Here is a 24550-nt window from a genome sequence, read left to right on the forward strand (position 1 = left end):
TAGCGGCGTGTTCGGGCACGGATAAATTAAATAATCGACCTTTAGGGAATTTACTACCAGGAATCAAATTGATAGCACAATCACAATCCCTATGCGGAGGTAGAGCATCGGACTTGGGCTCTTCAAATACATCCTGATAATCAGACAAGAACTCTGGGACCTCAGAAGGGGTGGATGACGAAATCGACAAAAATGGAACATCACCATGTACCCCCTGACAACCCCAGCTGGATACCGACATGGAATTCCAATCCAATACTGGATTATGGGTTTGTAGCCATGGCAACCCCAACACGACCACATCATGCAGATTATGCAACACCAGAAAGCGAATAACTTCCTGATGTGCAGGAGCCATGCACATGGTCAGCTGGGCCCAGTATTGAGGTTTATTCTTGGCCAAAGGTGTAGCATCAATTCCTCTCAATGGAATAGGACACCGCAAAGGCTCCAAGAAAAACCCACAACGTTTAGCATAATCCAAATCCATCAGATTCAGGGCAGCGCCCGAATCCACAAACGCCATGACAGAAAACGACGACAAAGAGCATATCAAGGTAATGGACAGAAGGAATTTGGACTGTACAGTACCAATGACGGCAGACCTAGCGGACCGCTTAGTGCGCTTAGGACAATCAGAAATAGCATGAGTGGAATCACCACAGTAGAAACACAGACCATTCAGACGTCTGTATTCCTGCCGTTCAACTCTAGTCATAGTCCTATCGCACTGCATAGGCTCAGGTTTAACCTCAGGCAGTACCGCCAAATCGTGCACAGATTTACGCTCGCGCAAGCGTCGACCGATCTGAATGGCCAAAGACAAAGACTCATTCAAACCAGCAGGCATAGGAAATCCCACCATGACATCCTTAAGAGCCTCAGAGAGACCCTTTCTGAACAAAGCTGCCAGCGCAGATTCATTCCACTGAGTGAGTACTGACCATTTCCTAAATTTCTGACAATATACTTCTATATCATCCTGACCCTGGCACAAAGCCAGCAAATTTTTCTCAGCCTGATCCACTGAATTAGGCTCATCGTACAGCAATCCGAGCGCCAGGAAAAACGCATCGACACTACTCAATGCAGGGTCTCCTGGCGCAAGAGAAAATGCCCAGTCTTGAGGGTCGCCGCGCAAAAAAGAAATAATAATCAAAACCTGTTGAATAGGATTACCAGAAGAATGAGGTTTCAAGGCCAGAAATAGCTTACAATTATTTTTGAAACTTAGAAACTTAGTTCTATCTCCAAAAAACAAATCAGGAATAGGAATTCTTGGTTCTAACATAGATTTCTGATCAATAGTATCTTGAATTTTTTGTACATTTATAACGAGATTATCCATTGAAGAGCACAGACCCTGAATATCCATGTCCACACCTGTGTCCAGAATCACCCAAATGTCTAGGGGGAAAAAAAAAAAGTGAACACAGAGCAGAAAAAAAAAAAAATGATGTCAGAACTTTTTCTTTCCCTCTATTGAGAATCATTAGTTTGGGCTCCTTGTACTGTTATGTTTGCTAATGACAAGTGTTATGAAGGCAATCCAGAAACACAGTGTGCTTAGCGATCAGAGCGCACACAGTGATCTGACAAATACCCAAAAATACAAGAACGAGCTCTGAGACGTGGAAACTCTGTAGACTGCACACCTGATCCTATCCTAAACACAACTAAAAGCGGCTGTGGATTGCGCCTAACAACTACCTAGGCAACTCGGCACAGCCTAAGAAACTAGCTAGCCTGAAGATAGAAAAATAGGCCTGACTTGCCCCAGAGAAATTCCCCAAAGGAAAAGGCAGCCCCCCACATATAATGACTGTGAGTAAGATGAAAAGACAAAACGTAGGGATGAAATAGATTCAGCAAAGTGGGGCCCGATATTCTAGGACAGAGCGAGGATATAAAGCGAACTTTGCAGTCTACAAAAAACCCTAAAGCAAAACCACGCAAAGGGGGCAAAAAAAACCCACCGTGCCGAACTAACGGCACGGCGGTACACCCTTTGCGTCTCAGAGCTTCCAGCAAAACAAAAGACAAGCTGGACAGAAAAAAAGCAACAAAAAAGCAAAAAGCACTTAGCTATACAGAGCAGCAGGTCACAGGAACAATCAGGAGAAGCTCAGATCCAACACTGAAACATTGACAAGGAGCAAGGATAGCAGCATCAGGCGGAGTTAAGTAATGAAGCAGTTAACGAGCTCACCAGAACACCTGAGGGAGGAAGCTCAGAAGCTGCAGTACCACTTGTGACCACAGGAGTGAATTCAGCCACAGAATTCACAACAATTGTAGTCCCCTGAGAATAATGCAGTCCCTCCACAGAATATAATGTAGCACCCTCATAAAGTATAATGCAGCCCCTCTCCACCCCCATCATTGCCCTCATCACCACCTCCATCATTGCCTTCTTCCCCACGTCTCCTATCATTCTCCCCCACCACCTCCATCACTGCCCATTCCACCACCTGCATCATTGCCTCCTCCCCCACGATCATTGTACATTTTATCACCTCCAACATCACCTCCATCATTGCCTCCCCCACCATCATTGCCAATTTCATCACCTCCATCATTGCCTCCCGCCACCACTATTGCCCATCACCTCCATAATTGCCTCCCCACCACCATCATTGCCCATCACCTCCATCATTGCATCCCCACCATCATTGCCCATCACTTCCATCATTGCCTCCCCTCACCTCCATCATTGCCTCCCCACCACCACCATTGCCCATCACCTCTATCATTGTCTTCCCCCACCATCATTGCACATCACCACCATCATTGTCTCCCCCCACCACCATCATTGCCCCTCACCTCCATCATTGCCTCCCCACCACCACCATCATTGTCTTCCCCCACCATCATTGCCCATCACCTTCATCATTGTCTACCCCCCACCACCATCATTGCCCATCACCACACACACACACACACACACACGCAGACACGCACATATGCAGGCACACACACACTCTCTCACATACACGCAGGCACACACACTCTCTAACACACACACGCAGGCACACACACAGGCACACACACGCGCAGCAGCAGCTCATCCCAGCAGCCTTTTCCTTCGCTGGAAGCTTTCTGACTGAGACAGCACGCTGGATGATGAAGTCATCCAGCTGGGCTGTCTCAGACAGGAAGCAGGATGCCGGGAGGTGAGCTGCTCTGTGACTCTGTGTGCCTGCGTGTGTGTGTATGTGTGCGGTGCTGTGTGTGCGTGCGTGCATGTGTATGTGTGTGTGTGTGTGGTGCTTGGGTGGGGCTTTATATGTGGGCAGTGTTAGCTGCAGCCTGTGGCTAATGCTGCCCGCTATTAAAGAGAAATGGTATTCACACCTCTCCACGCCCATAGGGCGTGGGGAAGTGTGAATATTCATTTTGCTTTAGCAGTGAGGATCCTGTCTCCAGCTGCTGCTACGCTGGCACAGGGTGGTCCCCCTTGATTTAGGGGCCCCATAGCCACTGGCTGGGGACCCTGGAGCAGTGGGGGCCCTTAGCAGCTGCTGGCAGATATGCCAGCAGTTGTCAGTGCCTGGGCCCACCAGAGAATGCTCCAGTTCTCCGGTGGGCCAGTCAGAGCCTGGCCCCTTATGTACCTAAACAGTAGAAACCGCCCACAAGTGACCCCATTTTGGAAACTAGACCCCCCAAGGAGCTTTTCAAGATGTGTGGTGAGCATTATGAACCCCCAAGTTCTTCACAGAATTTTTTTATTTTCCCAAGGGTAATATGAGAAACTGGACCCCAAAAGTTGTCCAATTTGTCCTGAGTACACTGATACCCCATATGTGGGAGGGAATTACTATTTTGGTGCATGGCAGAGCTCGGAAGGGGAGTGCTGTTTTGGAATGCAGACTTTGTTAGAATGGTCTGCGGGCGTCATGTTGCGTTTGCAGAGCCCCAGATGTGCCTAAACAGTAGAAACACCCCACAAGTGACCCCATTTTGGAAACTAGATCCCCCTAAGGAGCTTAACTAGAGGTGTGTTGAGCACTTTGAACGTCCAGGTGCTGCACAGAGGTTTATGACGCAGAGCCATGAAAATAAACATTTTTTTCCCACAAAAATGATTTCTTAGCCCCAAATTTTTTTTATTTTCCCAAGGGTAACATGAGAAACTAGACACCAAAAGTTGTTGTCCAATTTGTCCTGAGTACGCTGATGCCCAATATGTGAGACAAAACTACTGTTTGGGCACACGTTGGGGCTCGGAAGGGAAGTAGTGATGTTTTGGAGACTTTGATGGAATGGTACGCTGATGCCCCATATGTGGAGGTAAACCACTGTTTGGGCGCACAGCAGAGCTCAGAAGGGATGGAGCACCATTTGACTTTTTGAACGCAAATGTTGGCTGGAATCAATGGTGGAGCCATGTCACGTTTGGAGACCCCTGATGTACCTAAACAGTGGAAACCCCCCAATTCTAACTCCAACCCTAACCCCAACACACCCCTAACCCTAATCCCAACCCTATCCATAATCCTAATGACAACACTAACCCCAACACACCCCTAACCCTAATCCCAACCCTAACCATAACCCTAATCATATCCCTAACCCCAACACAACCCTAACCCTAATCCCAACCCTAACCATAACCCTAATCAAAGCCCAAACACACCCCTAAACATAATCCCAACCCTAAGCACAAAGCTAACCCTAATCCCAACCCTAATCCCAAACCTAACCCCAACGCTAACCCTAATCTCAACCCTAACCCTAATCCAAACCCTAATCCCAACCCTAACCCTAATCCCAACTCTAACCCTAACCCTAACTTTAGCCTCAACCCTAATCCTAACCCTAACTTTAGCCCAACTCTCTTTAGCCCAACTGTAACCCTAGTTGGAAAATGGAAAAAATACATTTTCTTTATTCTATTATTTTTTCCTAACTAAGGGGGTGATAAAGGGGGGGAGGGTTATTTACTATTTCTTTTTATTCTGATCACTGTGATAGGGTGACCAAAATGAACTAATAGGAAAAATGTTCCTACTGTTGCCGGGTGCCTGCTGGCAGATCTAGGCGGGCGCACTGTGCATGTGCCCACCATTTTCGCCTTGAAGAAGAAGCCGGAGGCACGGGGGACTTCAGAGGGCCATGGAAGGACAACGGAGGTATCGGGGGGGATCGGTGACTCTATTTCTCTCTCCTCTGATGTGCGATCACATCAGAGGAGAGAAAAATTAAATGGCACATCAGACTTTTTTTTCTTTGTAATGCGGCCGCCGTTACACGGTTAGTAATGGCGATCGTAAAACAGGGGTCTGTAAAAACCGACCCTAATCACGTTCTTTGGGGTCTCAGGTACCCCCGGCAGCTGAGACTCCGAAATCTACCGGGTGCTGGCCGGCAGATCCGGCGGGCGCACTGCGCATGCGCCCGCCATCTTCTTCTCGGGAGAAGATGGTGGCGCCCATGGGGAAGCACGAAGGCCGAGGTTCACCGGGAGGTACCAGGGAGGGATTGGGGACCCTATTTCTCTCATGTGCGATCACATTGGAGGACAAAGAAATTAAATGGCAAATCGCGCTTTTTTTTGCGGTCGCTGGTATACGGTTAATTACCGCTAATTGCAACCCGGGGGTTGGTAAAAAGCGACCCTAATCATGTTCTCTGGGGCCTTGGCTGGCAGAGAAAATTCGACTCTGGGGGGCGCTATACACTTTTTCCACAGTGCCATTAATTAACAGCGCTGTGGTTTAAGTATCCTTAACTACTACCTTTAAAAGGCATTGTGGGCGGTCATTAAGGGGCTAAAAGGTTAGGAGTCAATATTTATTTAGAGGATTTGTATTTAGATGGTCTAAATTTAATGTTGGGACTTTGAGATTGATAGCCTATCCTCAGGATAAGTCATCAATATTTGATAGGGAGATGTGACACGTGACACCCTCAATGATCAGCTTTTTGCATTGGAATTATGGGAGGATGCACAGGACGTGGGTGCAGCCACTATATAGTTGACAAAGCTGTGCAGTTCCGCTCCACAACTGAGCTGATTCGGATCCTGGAACAGTTGATCAATTGGGGTGCTAAGTGTCGCACTCCCACCGATCAGATATTGATGATCCCCTAAGGATAGGCCATCAGTATAAAAGTCCCGGAAAACCCATTTACTTTACTTTATGGTTCTGGCATCTGAATTTTAACAGACTGCATTTCTTTTGGGTTTAAGTCATATCTCTGTTTTGGGGGATTACATATTTATTCAGGGGTCTGTATTATGTGATCTATTGTAAAGCATTTATTTCAGGGTTTGTATGTTTGGTGCTTTCTATGTTCCTTGTCACTTGCACACTTTGAGTATTTGGTGAGTTTTTTACCTACGTGTTTGTATGCCAAAAACAGGATGGGGTAAAAAAATGTCGAAGCAGTGCACATTAGTGATGGGTGAGCGTGCTCGCCACTGCTCGATACTCAACAGGCCTTTTTGTTTTAATTTTCCAATAAAGAAAAAACATTTTAATGGACGGTGAGTGCGTTTTTTTTTTTCCCCTACTTTTTCATGCTATGCTGTTCATGCTATTTTATAGGCACCCATGTTCTTGCAAGTTCCGGTTCCCTGCTTATCCCATGCATTAAAGAGAGTGTCTGTGGATGGTGCCAGCACACGTCTTTACTGCATATAACCACTCTTCTAAAGTCAGCACACAAAACTGACTGCCTTATAGCCGGTTCCCTGCACTCCTGAATCCCGCTTTTAAGACTACAGTAGTGATAGACTAGTAATTGGGGTACTCAACTTAGAAATGTGACCATTAGCAAATTCACTTACATAGACCACCACTTATGTTTCCCTTAATGTCTTCTCTTCCAATGACCCAATAACGTTTTACAGTTTAAGGGTTGGGAGGGGCACAATTTCCTTATTGTGCTAGAGCACCCAAATGCCTTGTGCCATGTCTTCCTGGATAATAATACTAGGGGAAATCTAAATAAGAGCCAACATATCTTCAGACACCGCTACGGTCTTATTTATTTGACTGCATGTACATATTTACGGTAATTTAATTTCAGCACAGTACAATAAACGAGAAACACAATTATGTAAAGGAGGATAATTTCTCGTTATTGGTCTGGTTTAACACTAAAATAGATAAAAGCTGGAATAAACAACACGACCAAGTCATTTATAGCCATCTTCACTTTAGAACAGAATTTTCTCCAGAAATTGATTTCAGAACATGATTCATTACTGGAAACACAGAATATCGATATGTTTTTAGAAGAGCTAAACAAGTAGGAAACCTTTATATACCCACAATGATTCTAGGTTTTGAAATGTCATTGTACCAATAGAAAGTTGTTAAAAAGAAAGGTTCATTATGTTAGGGAACCCTTAAGGGAATTTTCGTAACTAATAATTAACAATGATTTTTTTTTGACTTTCTGGTAAATACAAGTAAATAATGCAAAGTGTTTCTCCACTTTAAAAGTAAACATTCACAAAGTACTACAAAGAAGAAAATATGCCAAGATGTTAGCAGCACCGAAATTTGACTAACACATTTCAGTGGGGTTGGGTCGAAGGGGTCAAAGGTTATATGTAGGTTACATATAGTAGCTTGCAATTCTACCTGTATTGAAACCAATAATAAATCTGTCATGCCCTCAGCCGCAGGTCCGGTCTCCGCTGTGCAGGGAGACTATAACATAGCTCCACTGGTACTGCTCACCCTGTCCAAACAATCGGCTGCTCCCTTCTCTGCTAGCATCCCTTGGCAGGTCTCCTGGAAATACTCTTAGGAGGCGCACCCGCTTCCTGCACATACTTAAAGCAGCAGGGCACCTGTTCTCTACTAGGGCTGTCTGTGCTGTGATATTCTGTGCATAAAAGGCATCCTCCCCTTAAGGGCGGTTCCTGGGCAACATGTTCATTCTGCTGATCATGGCCTCCTGCTCAGGTCACACTCTGTTGTGCTCTGCAAACTGAAGTTTCCTTATACTAATACCTCTGTCTCCTCAGAACTCTCCCTGGCAGTTCTCTATTCTGGATCCTTCTGGACTCTCCGGTTTCCACTCTAGGATGACCAAGCTCCTCCTCACGGAACTATCCAGATATCGCTGCTGGCTGGATCAGTTTTTCCGGGATTACACAGAATTTCCAGGATTCTCTCCATCGATAGAGCCAGTATTCCACCATTTTGTTTATATGGTCTGTACAGGTCATCCCTCTGGTCCAGGTACCACGGCATTTAAGCCACATGATGTTGTGACGGGGGAATCCCTGTGTAGGGGTACACCTTGCCCCGTGCTACACTACGTGGTTCAGTGTCGTGGTCCAGAGGGCTCTTCCCTCAGGCACCTCTCCCTTTTTGTTAAGCTTCCTTTAAATAAACACCTTTGGTTTTTGGAAGCTCATTCTCCTGTTTGTTGTGTACCGGGTATACAGCTACCACTGCTCCATCAGTGGTCTAGTGAGTCCACTATACTTCCCCACGCCCTGTGGGCCTAATGAAATCATAATAATCCACCTATTGTTGGTTGACATCCTGGGCACTCATTAATTTTGTGTATATCCCTGCTTGTCACTTGAAAGGGTTGTCCATTATTTATATGTCATATCCACGGGCAGCAAGGGGCCTTCCGGAGAAGTACTGTCATAAGCAGCAGGCACCCTTACTATCACACACCATCAATATCGGACTAGGGTGTTCACAACTTACCAGTAAAATTGACTTTCAAAATACATTTATTCCTGATTTTATTAGTTCCTCATAATAAAAATGTTTAATGAAAAAAAATAAAATAATTTTTATTGCATTCTAAGGCCATTTGTTATTTTTCAAGTACGCAAAACAAAACGCAAAAAAGTTTCTCCTATTGATTGCAATGTTAATCATGGACTGCACATTGTTGCCATCTGTGTATTGCCTGTGAGTTAGAAAAAAATTAATTTCTCCATGAATTTCTGTGGTCACACCATCCACAAAAACCACAAACATGGCACATAAAAAAAATATTATTTTGATGCCTTCAGTGTGAATGTACAATTTTCATAGTCATGAAAATACAGAAAAATCTTTAAATGAGAAGATGTGTCCAAACTTTTGGTCTGTACTGCACATAAAATCCATAACGTGAATAAAACTAATAATAATAATAGTTGTCATCATCAATTACGTCAAAGTAAAGTAAAAACAGATCAGTGGATCACATAACTTTCTGCGTCTTCAGTACAATCACTGTACACCTATTCTTTTTTGGTCTAAAAAAAACCAAAAAGATATATCAGTCGGGCTCAGGGTAAGATCTCGATTTTTTTCCAAGATCAATAAAGCTATAACGACACTAGCTGGTAATTCCTTCAGAGAATGGAGTCTGAACTGCAGCCAGAATGGCTTGTCTTATACTGGAGCTGTCGCACTTGATGATTTCATTTTCATCAAAAGGAAGTAAATTTTCCTGCATCCACACTGCGCCCATAGGGAGCGGACTACAGTTAGCCTTGTCTTTTGCTGGCAGGTTAGAAACACGGAGAAGCTATATTAATGCTCCATGTACCGACATTATTAAGAAATAATAAAGCTGGTAGCACCTGACATGCCTTTATCTATATTTTATTATTGTACAGTAAATCTCGGACTAATCCATCCACATGCACAACCTTCGTGCTGGTCTGCAGTGCAATCATTTTGTGGAGTTATGTGAAGTAGGACGGGCGGTGTTATTATATATTGGTACTTGAAATATGTGCCCATGTAATGAGCCTTGAAGAAGGAACATTTTATCCCACAGATTCCGCTCATTGGGAGGGAGAGGCCATTTTATTGATTTGCTCTCTGATGGATTACTGCTAATGGATAATGATGATGGAAAGGGGTTGTGGAAGTGGTTTATCAGGGTGTAAACATGTCATTTACAGTAAAGTGACGATTGTTGTGCTATTTTTTCATGTTGCCTGTCAGCTACTGTGATACAAATGCACCTTGTTATTACCATAAATCTCTAAAGGTGATTTTTATGGAAGAGAAGTGGGAAATGTGCAATTTCAAGGTTGACATTATAATAGCAGTTAATCTTATTATTTACACCTCTAGTTTATTAACAATTATAATGTCAATTTAACAAACGTTACACACATAAAGCAATATAAACAGGCAATCTACAAACAGGAGAAATAATCCCACATGTTCACTGTTCAATGCTCCTAACTAAATAATACACTCCTTAACGTTGAAATTGTAACGCCAAGAAAGAAAAGTTGTGGAATTATGGAGATCACAGGATGGATAGACATGTTAATAATATGCCAATTATGAAAACAAAATGGCAAAAAAATAAAATATCTCCCTTCTGTATCAAGTTTGAGCGCAACATGCAGAAATACAGGCACTTACACTCCTTGGAATGTCATCAATGGTAGTCTAAGGATTGTTCTGCCATGCTGAATGCAGTTGGGCATGCAAATCATCAACATCTACTGCTGGCAGCTGCCTTTGCAATTGTCTCAAATGAGCTCAGTAGGAGACAAGTCCAGAGGCTCTGCAGACTATGATTGCAGGTTTAAAGGGGTTGTCTGGCCTAAAATGAAAAGTCTGCAGTCACTCTGCGTTACTGCAGATTTATGAATCCTCCCAGCACATGCACTGTGCACGGTGAGGTTTCGCCGGTTTCTAAACCCGGAACGACAATGATGTATGCAATATGTATACTCCTGTCCAGAGCCTGTCTAGTGGGCGTGGCCTCGCTCCATTCACTTATATTTAGTACGGCCACACTACTGGAAGGCCACTCCCACTGGAAGGCCATGTCCACTGGAAGGCCGGGCTACATCTATTGTATGGAGTGAGGCTTTGCCCACTAAACAGGCTGTAGCTAGGAGTATGCATAGCGCATACATCACATCGCACACATTCACGGCTCAGAAACCAACAAGCCCTTACAGAGCACGCTGCTCTAGGAGATTCATAAGTCTGCAGCTACACACAATGACTGGAGACTTATCACTTTAGACTGGATAACCCCTTTAAGTCACACAGGCTGCTCACAGTAGCATGAACAACATGCAGCCTGGTGTTGTCATGTTAAAAAACGCCTCATGGGAAACTTTGTTATTACAGATTCTGCTTTTTGTTAACCTCTAACCAACATACGCCGTATATATACTTCTCTGCAGGAGCTGAGTTTCCACAAAGAGAAGTATATGTATGGTGCGGCGATTGCGCGGGCTCACGCTAAGTGCTGCGGCAATTGGGTGTGGGAGTCAGCTCTGTATGAGAGCTGACACTCTGCAGCAACCAATCGCAGACGTTTAACCCTTCTGATGCCACTGTCAATAGTGACAGCGACATTGAAGAGCATCACAGAGGGAGTGAGCCCCTTGTCTGCTTCCATTGGCACAACGCGATGCAATTGCATTGTGTCGATAGACACCAGGGTGACCCCCGGCTGAAAGATGGCCGCAGTGTCCTTCAGGGTCCTGCAGGGAAGGAGGCCAGTGAGCACCTGTGAAGAGCAGGAGCTGACACTATTCTTCCCCTGCCTGTCAGGCACTGCTCAGAAGCCTTGCAGTGCTGAAGCATTGCAAAGTATCAGATCAGCAATCTGTCAGTATACAGTGATGTCCCATCCAGGGACAATGTAAAAAAGTAAAAAAAAAGTTATTACAAAGTGTAAAAATAAAAAAAATAAATCCCTAAAAAAAGAACAAAAAAAAAAGAAAAAAATATATATTGTTCCAATAAATACATTTATTTATGTAAAAAAAGTGCACAAATCTGATATCGCCACATCTGGAATGACCTGACTTATAAAACTGTCCCGCTAGATAACCCCTTTAGTGAGCACTTCAAAAAAATAAAAAATAAAAAAGGGGTAAAAAAAATTGCTTTATCATCATATTAACGAACAAAAAGTGCAATAAAACGTGATAAAAAAAGAATGTAAATAAAAATGGTAACACTGAAAACGCCACCTTGTCTGGTAAAAAATAATCCATTTTCCGTCAGCGGAAACATAAAAAAGTTATAGCTTTCAGAATAATAATAAATAATAGTTTTTATTGTGTAAAAGCACCAAAACATAAAAAATTATATAAATGGGTCATCATCACTCTTATCAGACTGACCCAAAGTAAAGATCCAATATTACCCCACATGGAACAGTATTTTAAAAAAATAAAATAAAAAAACAATTCCACAATTGCTGGTTTTTGTTCATTCTACCTCCCAAAAATCAGAACAGAAAGAGATAAAAAAATCTCACATGCACAAAAATGGTACAAATAAAATCATCAACTCGTCCTGCAGAAACGAAGCTGTTGCATGACTGTTTGCAGAAATATGAAAAAATTATAGCTGTCTAAATATGGTGATGCATTTTTGCAATAACGAGCTTCTTGTAGTGTGTGACAGCTGCCAAACATAAAAACCCAATATAAATTTGGTATTGCTGTTATCGCACCAACCCAAGAATAAGGTTGTCTAATCACTTATACTGTGCGAGGAACTGCCTGAAAAATAAATAAAACCAATTCTTCACCTACTGTCTATTTGATCATTCTGCCTTCCAAAGAGCGCAGTAAGGCTCAGCTCACATTTATTTTGCGCTCTGCATTGAGCGCTTACACCGGGGTTTCCATGCAAATGTCTGAAATACGTGATTCAGATGGAACAGCAGAAGATTCTCTGTAATGAGGCAGATGGAGGCACGGTGGATGCCAAAGGACATGTGATCTGGCGGTGTCCGTCTTTTTAGACATACATAAAAGCACATTCAACCACCGTTTTTTGCACTTCTGAAAAGAAGGACAACGCTGAACAGAGGCCAGATGGAGTCCAGAGTAACTCTACTGCCACCTCACTCAGAGAATTAGATGGATTGCCGGATCCTAAATTTTGTGAAAAATGTTCCCAATAAAAGTTTTAACTCAATCCACAAAAAAAGCAAGTCCCCACTATTTTCCATCATCTGTCAATGGAAATATAGGGGGCTTTTATGTTTGCTAAAGACAGGTGTAATGAAGGCAATCCAGAAACACAGTGTGCTTAGCGATCAGAGCGCACACAGTGATCTGACAAATACCCAAAAATACAAGAACGAGCTCTGAGACGTGGAAACTCTGTAGACTGCACACCTGATCCTATCCTAAACACAACTAAAAGCGGCTGTGGATTGCGCCTAACAACTACCTAGGCAACTCGGCACAGCCCAAGAAACTAGCCAGCCCGAAGATAGAAAAATAGGCCTGACCTGCCCCAGAGAAATTCCCCAAAGGAAAAGGCAGCCCCCCACACATAACGACCGCGAGCAAGATGAAAAGACAAAACGCAGGGATGAAATAGACTTAGCAAAGTGGGGCCCGATATTCCAGGACAGAGCGAGGACAGCAAAGCGAACTTTGCAGTCTACAAAAAACCCTAAAGCAAAACCACGCAAAGGGGGCAAAAAAAAACCCACCGTGCCGAACTAACGGCACGGCGGTACACCCTCTGCGTCTCAGAGCTTCCAGCAAAACAAAAGACAAGCTGGACAGAAAAAAAGCAACAAAAAAGCAAAAGCACTTAGCTATACAGAGCAGCAGGTCACAGGAACAATCAGGAGAAGCTCAGATCCAACACTGAAACATTGACAAGGAGCAAGGATAGCAGCATCAGGCGGAGTTAAGTAATGAAGCAGTTAACAAGCTCACCAGAACACCTGAGGGAGGAAGCTCAGAGGCTGCAGTACCACTTGTGACCACAGGAGTGAATTGAGCCACAGAATTCACAACAGTACCCCCCCCTTGAGGAGGGGTCACCGAACCCTCACCAGAGCCCCCAGGCCGACCAGGATGAGCCGCATGAAAGGCACGAACAAGATCGGAAGCATGAAAATCAGAGGCAAAAACCCAGGAATTATCTTCCTGAGCATAACCCTTCCATTTAACCAGATACTGGAGTTTCCGTCTAGAAACACGAGAATCCAAAATCTTCTCCACAATATACTCCAATTCCCCCTCCACCAAAACCGGGGCAGGAGGCTCAACAGAAGGAACCATAGGTGCCACGTATCTCCGCAACAACGACCTATGGAATACATTATGTATGGAAAAGGAGTCTGGGAGGGTCAAACGAAAAGACACAGGATTGAGAACCTCAGAAATCCTATACGGACCAATAAAACGAGGTTTAAATTTAGGAGAGGAAACCTTCATAGGAATATGACGAGAAGATAACCAAACCAGATCCCCAACACGAAGTCGGGGACCCACACGGCGTCTGCGATTAGCGAAAAGTTGAGCTTTCTCCTGGGACAAGATCAAATTGTCCACTACCTGAGTCCAGATCTGCTGCAACCTATCCACCACAGAATCCACACCAGGACAGTCCGAAGACTCAACCTGTCCTGAAGAGAAACGAGGATGGAACCCAGAATTGCAAAAAAATGGAGAAACCAAGGTAGTCGAGCTGGCCCGATTATTAAGGGCGAACTCAGCCAACGGCAAAAAGGACACCCAATCATCCTGGTCTGCAGAAACAAAACATCTCAGATATGTTTCCAAGGTCTGATTGGTTCGTTCAGTCTGGCCATTAGTCTGAGGATGGAAAGCCGAGGAAAAGGATAGGTCAATGCCCATCCTACCACAAAAGGCTCGCCAAAACCTTGAAACAAACTGGGAACCTCTGTCAGAAACAATATTCTCAGGAATGCCATGCAACCGAACCACATGCTGAAAGAACAAAGGTACCAAATCAGAGGAGGAAGGCAATTTAGCCAAGGGCACCAGATGGACCATTTTAGAAAAGCGATCACAGACCACCCAAATGACTGACATCTTTTGAGAAACGGGAAGGTCAGAAATGAAATCCATCGAAATATGTGTCCAAGGCCTCTTTGGTACAGGCAAGGGCAAAAGCAACCCACTGGCACGAGAACAGCAGGGCTTAGCCCTAGCACAAATCCCACAGGACTGCACAAAAGTACGTACATCCCGTGACAGAGATGGCCACCAGAAGGATCTAGCCACTAACTCTCTGGTACCAAAGATTCCAGGATGACCAGCCAACACCGAACAATGAAGTTCAGAGATAAGTTTATTAGTCCACCTATCAGGGACGAACAGTTTCTCTGCTGGACAACGATCAGGTTTATTCGCCTGAAATTTTTGCAGCACCCGCCGCAAATCAGGGGAGATGGCAGACACAATGACTCCTTCCTTGAGGATACCCGCTGGCTCAGATAAACCCGGAGAGTCGGGCACAAAACTCCTAGACAGAGCATCCGCCTTCACATTTTTAGAGCCCGGAAGGTACGAAATCACAAAGTCGAAGCGGGCAAAAAATAACGACCAACGGGCCTGTCTAGGATTCAAGCGCTTGGCAGACTCGAGATAAGTCAAGTTCTTATGATCAGTCAATACCACCACGCGATGCTTAGCTCCTTCAAGCCAATGACGCCACTCCTCGAATGCCCACTTCATGGCCAGCAACTCTCGATTGCCCACATCATAATTACGCTCAGCGGGCGAAAACTTCCTGGAAAAGAAAGCACATGGTTTCATCACTGAGCAATCAGAACCTCTCTGTGACAAAACCGCCCCTGCTCCAATCTCAGAAGCATCAACCTCGACCTGGAACGGAAGAGAAACATCTGGCTGACACAACACAGGGGCAGAACAAAAACGACGCTTCAACTCCTGAAAAGCTTCCACAGCAGCAGAAGACCAATTAACCAAATCAGCACCCTTCTTGGTCAAATCGGTCAATGGTTTGGCAATGCTAGAAAAATTACAGATGAAGCGACGATAAAAATTAGCAAAGCCCAGGAACTTTTGCAGACTTTTCAGAGATGTCGGCTGAATCCAATCCTGGATGGCTTGGACCTTAACTGTATCCATCTCGATAGTAGAAGGGGTAAAGATGAACCCCAAAAATGAAACTTTCTGCACACCGAAGAGACACTTTGATCCCTTCACAAACAAAGAGTTAGCACGCAGGACCTGAAAAACCATTCTGACCTGCTTCACATGAGACTCCCAATCATCTGAGAAGATCAAAATGTCATCCAAGTAAACAATCAGGAATTTATCCAGATACTCACGGAAGATGTCATGCATAAAAGACTGAAACACAGATGGAGCATTGGCAAGTCCGAACGGCATCACTAGATACTCAAAATGACCCTCGGGCGTATTGAATGCAGTTTTCCATTCATCTCCTTGCCTGATTCTCACCAGATTATACGCACCACGAAGATCTATCTTAGTGAACCAACTAGCCCCCTTAATCCGAGCAAACAAGTCAGATAACAATGGCAAGGGATACTGAAATTTAACAGTGATCTTATTAAGAAGGCGGTAATCAATACACGGTCTCAGCGAACCATCCTTCTTGGCTACAAAGAAGAACCCTGCTCCCAGTGGTGATGACGATGGGCGAATATGTCCCTTCTCCAGGGATTCCTTCACATAACTGCGCATAGCGGCGTGTTCGGGCACGGATAAATTAAATAATCGACCTTTAGGGAATTTACTACCAGGAATCAAATTGATAGCACAATCACAATCCCTATGCGGAGGTAGAGCATCGGACTTGGGCTCTTCAAATACATCCTGATAATCAGACAAGAACTCTGGGACCTCAGAAGGGGTGGATGACGAAATCGACAAAAATGGAACATCACCATGTACCCCCTGACAACCCCAGCTGGATACCGACATGGAATTCCAATCCAATACTGGATTATGGGTTTGTAGCCATGGCAACCCCAACACGACCACATCATGCAGATTATGCAACACCAGAAAGCGAATAACTTCCTGATGTGCAGGAGCCATGCACATGGTCAGCTGGGCCCAGTATTGAGGTTTATTCTTGGCCAAAGGTGTAGCATCAATTCCTCTCAATGGAATAGGACACCGCAAAGGCTCCAAGAAAAACCCACAACGTTTAGCATAATCCAAATCCATCAGATTCAGGGCAGCGCCTGAATCCACAAACGCCATGACAGAAAACGACGACAAAGAGCATATCAAGGTAATGGACAGAAGGAATTTGGACTGTACAGTACCAATGACGGCAGACCTAGCGGACCGCTTAGTGCGCTTAGGACAATCAGAAATAGCATGAGTGGAATCACCACAGTAGAAACACAGACCATTCAGACGTCTGTATTCCTGCCGTTCAACTCTAGTCATAGTCCTATCGCACTGCATAGGCTCAGGTTTAACCTCAGGCAGTACCGCCAAATGGTGCACAGATTTACGCTCGCGCAAGCGTCGACCGATCTGAATGGCCAAAGACAAAGACTCATTCAAACCAGCAGGCATAGGAAATCCCACCATGACATCCTTAAGAGCCTCAGAGAGACCCTTTCTGAACAAAGCTGCCAGCGCAGATTCATTCCACTGAGTGAGTACTGACCATTTCCTAAATTTCTGACAATATACTTCTATATCATCCTGACCCTGGCACAAAGCCAGCAAATTTTTCTCAGCCTGATCCACTGAATTAGGCTCATCGTACAGCAATCCGAGCGCCAGGAAAAACGCATCGACACTACTCAATGCAGGGTCTCCTGGCGCAAGAGAAAATGCCCAGTCTTGAGGGTCGCCGCGCAAAAAAGAAATAATAATCAAAACCTGTTGAATAGGATTACCAGAAGAATGAGGTTTCAAGGCCAGAAATAGCTTACAATTATTTTTGAAACTTAGAAACTTAGTTCTATCTCCAAAAAACAAATCAGGAATAGGAATTCTTGGTTCTAACATAGATTTCTGATCAATAGTATCTTGAATTTTTTGTACATTTATAACGAGATTATCCATTGAAGAGCACAGACCCTGAATATCCATGTCCACACCTGTGTCCAGAATCACCCAAATGTCTAGGGGAAAAAAAAAAAAATGAACACAGAGCAGAAAAAAAAAAAAAAAAATGATGTCAGAACTTTTTCTTTCCCTCTATTGAGAATCATTAGTTTTGGCTCCTTGTACTGTTATGTTTGCTAAAGACAGGTGTAATGAAGGCAATCCAGAAACACAGTGTGCTTAGCGATCAGAGCGCACACAGTGATCTGACAAATACCCAAAAATACAAGAACGAGCTCTGAGACGTGGAAACTCTGTAGACTGCACACCTGATCCTATCCTAAACACAACTAAAAGCGGCTGTGGATTGCGCCTAACAACTACCTAGGCAACTCGGCACAGCCCAAGAAACTAGCCAGCCCGAAGATAGAAAAATAGGCCTGACCTGCCCCAGAGAAATTCCCCAAAGGAAAAGGCAGCCCCCCACACATAACGACCGCGAGCAAGATGAAAAGACAAAACGCAGGGATGAAATAGACTCAGCAAAGTGGGGCCCGATATTCCAGGACAGAGCGAGGACAGCAAAGCGAACTTTGCAGTCTACAAAAAACCCTAAAGCAAAACCACGCAAAGGGGGCAAAAAAAAACCCACCGTGCCGAACTAACGGCACGGCGGTACACCCTCTGCGTCTCAGAGCTTCCAGCAAAACAAAAGACAAGCTGGACAGAAAAAAAGCAACAAAAAAGCAAAAGCACTTAGCTATACAGAGCAGCAGGTCACAGGAACAATCAGGAGAAGCTCAGATCCAACACTGAAACATTGACAAGGAGCAAGGATAGCAGCATCAGGCGGAGTTAAGTAATGAAGCAGTTAACAAGCTCACCAGAACACCTGAGGGAGGAAGCTCAGAGGCTGCAGTACCACTTGTGACCACAGGAGTGAATTGAGCCACAGAATTCACAACAGGGGGCTTCCACGTTATTGGTAGCACAAAGGCTCTGGAAAAGCTAAATGGCTCCTCGCTTCAGCAAATTCTGCGCTCACAAATCCAAATGCCCCCCTCCCTTCTGAGCCCCTAGTGTGTCTTAACCACATTGAGTGCCCACATGATTGGCATTTTTGTAGTGATTAGAGCCCACCTAATCTATGGGTGCGTGTTTCCAGAAAAAATGAGCTGGGCATAATGTACTGGTCACTACAACGTACTGGTCATTTCAACACATTGTTCACTACAATGGCAGTTTGCAATTGTCACTCAACAACATCCACTATTGCTTGTTTCTGGAAAACACCCATGGAGTCAAAATTGTCAATACACCTGTAGATAAATTCCCACAGACATGTAATTTCCAAAAATGTGGTCACTTGAGGGGGGATTCTGCTTTTCTGGCACTTAGGGGCTCTGTATACAGCGTCTGCAAACTATTCTATGAAAATCTGTGCTCCAGGAGGCGTTATGATCCTCACAAATCTCGCCGTGTGGCTAAGCAATACTGTATAACCATACATAGGGTATTTCTACATTCAGCAGAAATTGTGAGACAAATTTTTGTCCCATTTTTACCCATTACACAGTATGAAAATGTAAAATTTGGGACTAATACACAATCTTGGTGGTAAAAATGTAATTTATTTTTTCTTCACTGCCCAATGGTGTAAAATTCTGTGACACATCTCTGTTGTCAATATGATCACTGCACCCCTAGATGGAATTCATTGAGAGGTGTAGTTTGTAAAATGGAGTCACTTATGAAGGGTTCTGCTGTTCTGGCACCTCAGGGGCTCTGCCAATTTGACATGGCACCCTCAAACCAGTGCAGCGCAATCTGCACCTCAGTATGGCACTCTTTCCCTTCTGAGCTTTGCACTGTGCCTCAAAAGTAGTTTTTGACCACATATGGAGTATTGTTGAACTCAAGAAAAATTGCACAACATATTTTGGGGTCCACTTTCTCCTGTTACCTTTATGAAAATGCAAAGTTTAGAGCTAAAAACATTTTTGTGGGAAAAATATGATTTTTTTTATTTTCACAGCTTAACGTTATAAACGTCTGTGAAGCACGTGGGGATTCAAGATGCTCAATACACATCTAGATAAGATCCCTGAGGGGTCTAGTTTCCAAAATGGTGTCACTTGTGGTAGGTTTCCGCTGTTAAGGCACATTAGGGGCTCTCCAAACACGTCATAGCGTCTGATAATTATGTCAGCAATTTTTACATTCAAAAAGTCAAATGGCGCTCCTTCCATTCCAAGTCCAGCCGTGTGCCCAAACAGGGGTTTTCCCTCACATATGTGATATCGGCATGCTCAAGAGAAATTGCACAATAATTTGTATTGTCCATTTTCTCCTGTTACCCTTGTGAAAGTTAAAAAAAAAAAGGGTCTCAAGGAAAATTTTTGTGAAACAAATGTAAATGTTTATTTTTCCCTTCTACATTCCATTAATTTCTGTGAAGCACCTAAGGGTTAATAAATTTCTCAAGGGTGCAGTTTTTAGAATGGTGTCACTTTTGAGTATTTTCTGTTATGTGGGTCCCTCAAAGTAACTTCAAATGTGATGTGGTCCCTAAAAATGGTTTTGTAAATGTAAAACTGAGAAATCGCTGGTCAACTTTTAACCCTTATAATTTCCTAACAAAAAAAATTATGTTTAAAAAATTGTGTTGGTGTAAAGTATACATGTGGAAATGTTATTTATTAACTGTTTTATGTGAAGTAACTGTCTGATTTAAGGGCATAAAAATTAAAATTTTGAAAATTTCAAAATGTTCACCAAATTTCAATTTTTTTTCACAAATAAATAAGGTATATCAAATACATTTTACCACTATCATAAAGTACAATATGTCACAAAAAACTATCTCAGAATCAGTAGGATCCATTGAAGAATTCCAGGGTTATGACCTTATAAAATGACAGTGGTCAGAATTGAAAAAAATTGGCCTGGTCGGGAAGATGAAAACATGCTTTGGAGTGAAGGGGTTAAAGAATAGCAAAACTTTCTTCTTGATTTTTACTATTTAGCAGGCACTTTACCTCTGCTATGAATCCTATGCGTTTTCCTGATTCCATACTCCAGACTGTATGCCTTCTGAAACAGAAGCTATGCACTCATGTCCGCTAAGCTATGCATTTGCTAGGGGTCTTTTTTGCCATCAGTGGGGTTGTCAAGACCTCGACCACCACCGATCTGCAGGCAAATTAAGTGCCTGATAATTATGAAAAAATCAAAACTAAAGTTTAGTCACTTTTTAAAGGGAACCAGTCAGGTGAAAAAATGCTATTAACCTGCAGATATGATGTTAATTTGTAGGTTAACCTGACCAGTGCCAACACAGTGTTGAGGGCGTGGTTACAGCCACCGCTCTCTTTGCACAGAGCAGTGACTAAACACGCACGGGCGCCACCACTGTGACTAATACACAAAATGCTACAGAAACTACAGAAAAAAAAAAGTAATTTCTTTCGAGCAGCGGGGTCTAAACATCGGCGCCGGGCAGGTTCAAAACGCTATTAACATGCAGATTAAGCCCATATCTGCAGGTTAATAGCGTTTTTTTTCAAGTGAAAGCTCCCCATTAAGGGTTTATGAACACATTAAAGGAAATCTGTCATCAGGTTTTTGCTACCTTATCTGAGTGAAGCCTAATGTAGGCAAAGGGAAGCTGAATCCAATGATGTATCACTTTGCTTACTGACTTTACCTGTTCTGACACAATCAGAGCTTTTAGATTAGGCAATGGAGGAGAGCTGAGAAAGCTAACCCCGCCCACACCAGGCTCTGTAAATACTGTATATACAATGTCCATAGACAGTGAGCTGTCTATCACAGGAGGGGGTGTCGGACCAGGGCTTATAAGACCAGATAGTCACAGCAATGATAAGCTACTGGTGCTAAAACAATCATTGTAAGCAAATACAACCTTGGAGCTTGATAAAAGAGGCATAGCTGAACTCTACACTTTAACCCCTACCTCATGCTGTCTTCAGATTACATAGCAAGAGCCTGCTGACAGATTCCCTTTAAGTACTTATTGCAGAAATTTCTGCACAATTTGTGTATCTCTCAGCAGGAAAAATGCAGCGTAAAATACGCACATTTATGCCGATTTTTTTACATGCAACTTTGTTGCAGATTTTTACTCACTCCATAGTATGGGTGAAATGTGAAGAAAAAACACTGAAAGACATGAGAGTACATGAGACTTCATGATTCTCATTCACTTTGCTGGCATCAGGAAATCCACTGAGTTTTTCTTTATGCTGTGTAAACTGACCTGAGGCATTTTTTTTTTAAATTGAAAACATGTCAATTTCTCTTGCGGTAAATATCGTCCTCCTTGATAAAAAATAAATACACATTTATGTGCATAAGAACTACTCTACTTGATTTTATTTTTCAGAAAAAGTTAGGTCTGTGGATCTGGAAGCAATCATGTGAACAAATACATGACAAGAATGTGAATGAAGTAGATCTTTCTGCCTTGCTTCCAATGGACAGTCCTAGCAGCATTTCAAAGACTAAACAAGAAATGTAATGGGTATCTGAAGAAGGGCATTTTTTCCATATTTCTGAAGCTAATAAAACACCTTCATTGACACTCATTACCTAGATTACTAGATATATTTCTGAAGTTGATAGACATATCTGTAGAAGAACATGTGATTAACAATTTTTTTGAACAATCTAGCAGAGGAATTTACAAAACAGACAAAGATAAAGTGACAGTCTAGAGCAGTGTTCCCAACTCCAGTCCTCAAGAGCCAAGAGCAGATCATGTTATCGGGATTTCCTTGGTATTGCCCAGGAGATAACTGCATCATCTGCACAAGCCATAATTCCATCACCTGGGCAATACTAAGGAAATCTTGAAAACATGACCTGTTGATGGCTCTTTTGGACTAGAGTTGGGGAACACTGGGTCTAGAATAATATCATTTAGCTCTGTTTCCAATTATATAGTTAACTAATTCCCACTTTCACAAATAGAGTAAAAAGGTCTGTGATATATCATGGATATCACATATTGTATCTTTTATCAGTGTCGGACTAGGATACCAAAGGCCGTTTAGCAACATTTATTCTGGGGGCCTACTTTTCAGCTAGATGCAAATATTATTGGCCAGGGATAGAGGATACTATGTGGTTTCTTGTTATGTAATTTTGGAATTATGTTTCCATAAAATAATAAAATGGTTAATTTGTTAAATAAATGAGAAGCTGTATGCTGTTGATGTCTGTGTACAGTGTATCCAGTGTGTTGTGCCAAACAATTCTCATGTGGGTGGCCCACCGGAGAATTCATCTGTTACCCCTTGGGCCAGTCTGAGCCTATCTTGTATATTTAGTCACATGGAACATAGGGAGAAACTGTGTTCTATACTGACTCCATTGACTCTGTCGATGCCTTATATTTCTATTAACACAATCTAGTACATTTGAAGCAGATGAAAAAAAAATGACCTAATTAATGCAAGACTGGATGTCCATTGCAGTCTACAATCTAAGGAAAAGGAGTGACAGGATGAAGAGTGACATTTTTTTCTTAGTATCTTCATATTGTGCTCTATTTTCCATATTATATATAGAGAATAAAGTAACTTTCAAGTTGTACGAATCCCAGTGTTCTTTTTTTGCAACACTCTTTTTCTAAGGATCAGTAGCTTATTAAAGAGAAGCTTTCAGGTCATTGCATGCCATGGTGCCAACTGGCATTAGTACCATCTGGAAGTAGTTCAGAAACAACAGATTTTACTTACATTTTCACTTTGGTTTCCAGAGGCTGCTGACAGCTACGGTATTTTTCAGTATTATTATCCACATCCATGTCCTCCTGATGACTATAAAGACATATTGTATAGTTATAATTAAACTCTTATAGTCACAATGCAAAATAATCCAAAATAACAAACATACTATTTACTGCAGACAACTTGGAAAAAATAAATAATTCAATATTAGCACCTTGTGATTTTTAGCTGCGGACGGTGAACCGTTTCCTGAACCGACTGTACATCAATCTTGCCCAGGGCCGGACTGGCCATCGGGCACTTCTGGCAAATGCCAGAAGGGCCAGTGCTAGTAGTGGGCCGCTGCACTCTTCCCCCCCCCCGCCAGTGCCGCCACTGCCGCATTCAACTATACCGGCGTCTATGACGCCGATACAGTTCAATGCAATGATGGAGGAGAGAGCGTCTGCTGACGATCCCTCTCTCATCATTCCCCGCTCTGCCTCTGACACTGCGGGTGCGTGATGATGTCATATCATCGCGCATCTGCTGTGTCCCGGGCAGACTGCAGCCGCCGAGACAGGTGCAGGGAGCAGCGTGGGCAAGAGGAGAGGTGAGGAGAGTATTTTTTTTTTTACTGGACTGTGGGGCAATTCTCGGGGGGGGGGGAAGAGAGATGAGATGTGGGCTGTGCTAGTCTGTCATTGCCTCAGTTACAGTTGTGTCGGCTATGCTATATATACTACTGTGTGGGCTGTGCTGTATATACTACTATGTGGGCTGTGCTGTAAATACTACTGTGTTGGCTGTGCTGTATATACTACTGTGTTGGCTGTGCTGTATATACTACTGTGTTGGCTGTGCTTTATATACTACTGTGTGGACTGTGCTGTATACTACTACGCGGGCTGTGCTGTATACTACTACGCAGGCTGTGCTGTATACTACTACGCAGGCTGTGCTGTATATTACTACGCGAGCTGTGCTGTATACTACTATGTGGGCTATGCTGTATACTACTATGCAGGCTGTGCTGTATACTACTATGCGGGCTGTGCTGCATACT

The 24550-nt window shown here is 43.4% G+C and overlaps 1 protein-coding gene across 2 annotated transcripts in view; it reads right to left on the reverse strand.

The window, feature by feature from the left end:
* Positions 1-24550, reverse strand: part of SCHIP1 (schwannomin interacting protein 1) — a 770942-nt gene that overhangs the window by 486373 nt on the left and 260019 nt on the right. For both annotated transcript variants that reach the window (XM_069727421.1, XM_069727420.1), the window contains one exon: positions 23515-23595. In XM_069727421.1, coding sequence (XP_069583522.1) covers positions 23515-23595 — 81 coding nt within the window. The remainder of the gene's footprint in view (positions 1-23514; positions 23596-24550) is intronic.

This window comes from Ranitomeya imitator, chromosome 5 (assembly GCF_032444005.1).
Source record: "Ranitomeya imitator isolate aRanImi1 chromosome 5, aRanImi1.pri, whole genome shotgun sequence".
NCBI classification, from domain to species: domain Eukaryota; kingdom Metazoa; phylum Chordata; class Amphibia; order Anura; family Dendrobatidae; genus Ranitomeya; species Ranitomeya imitator.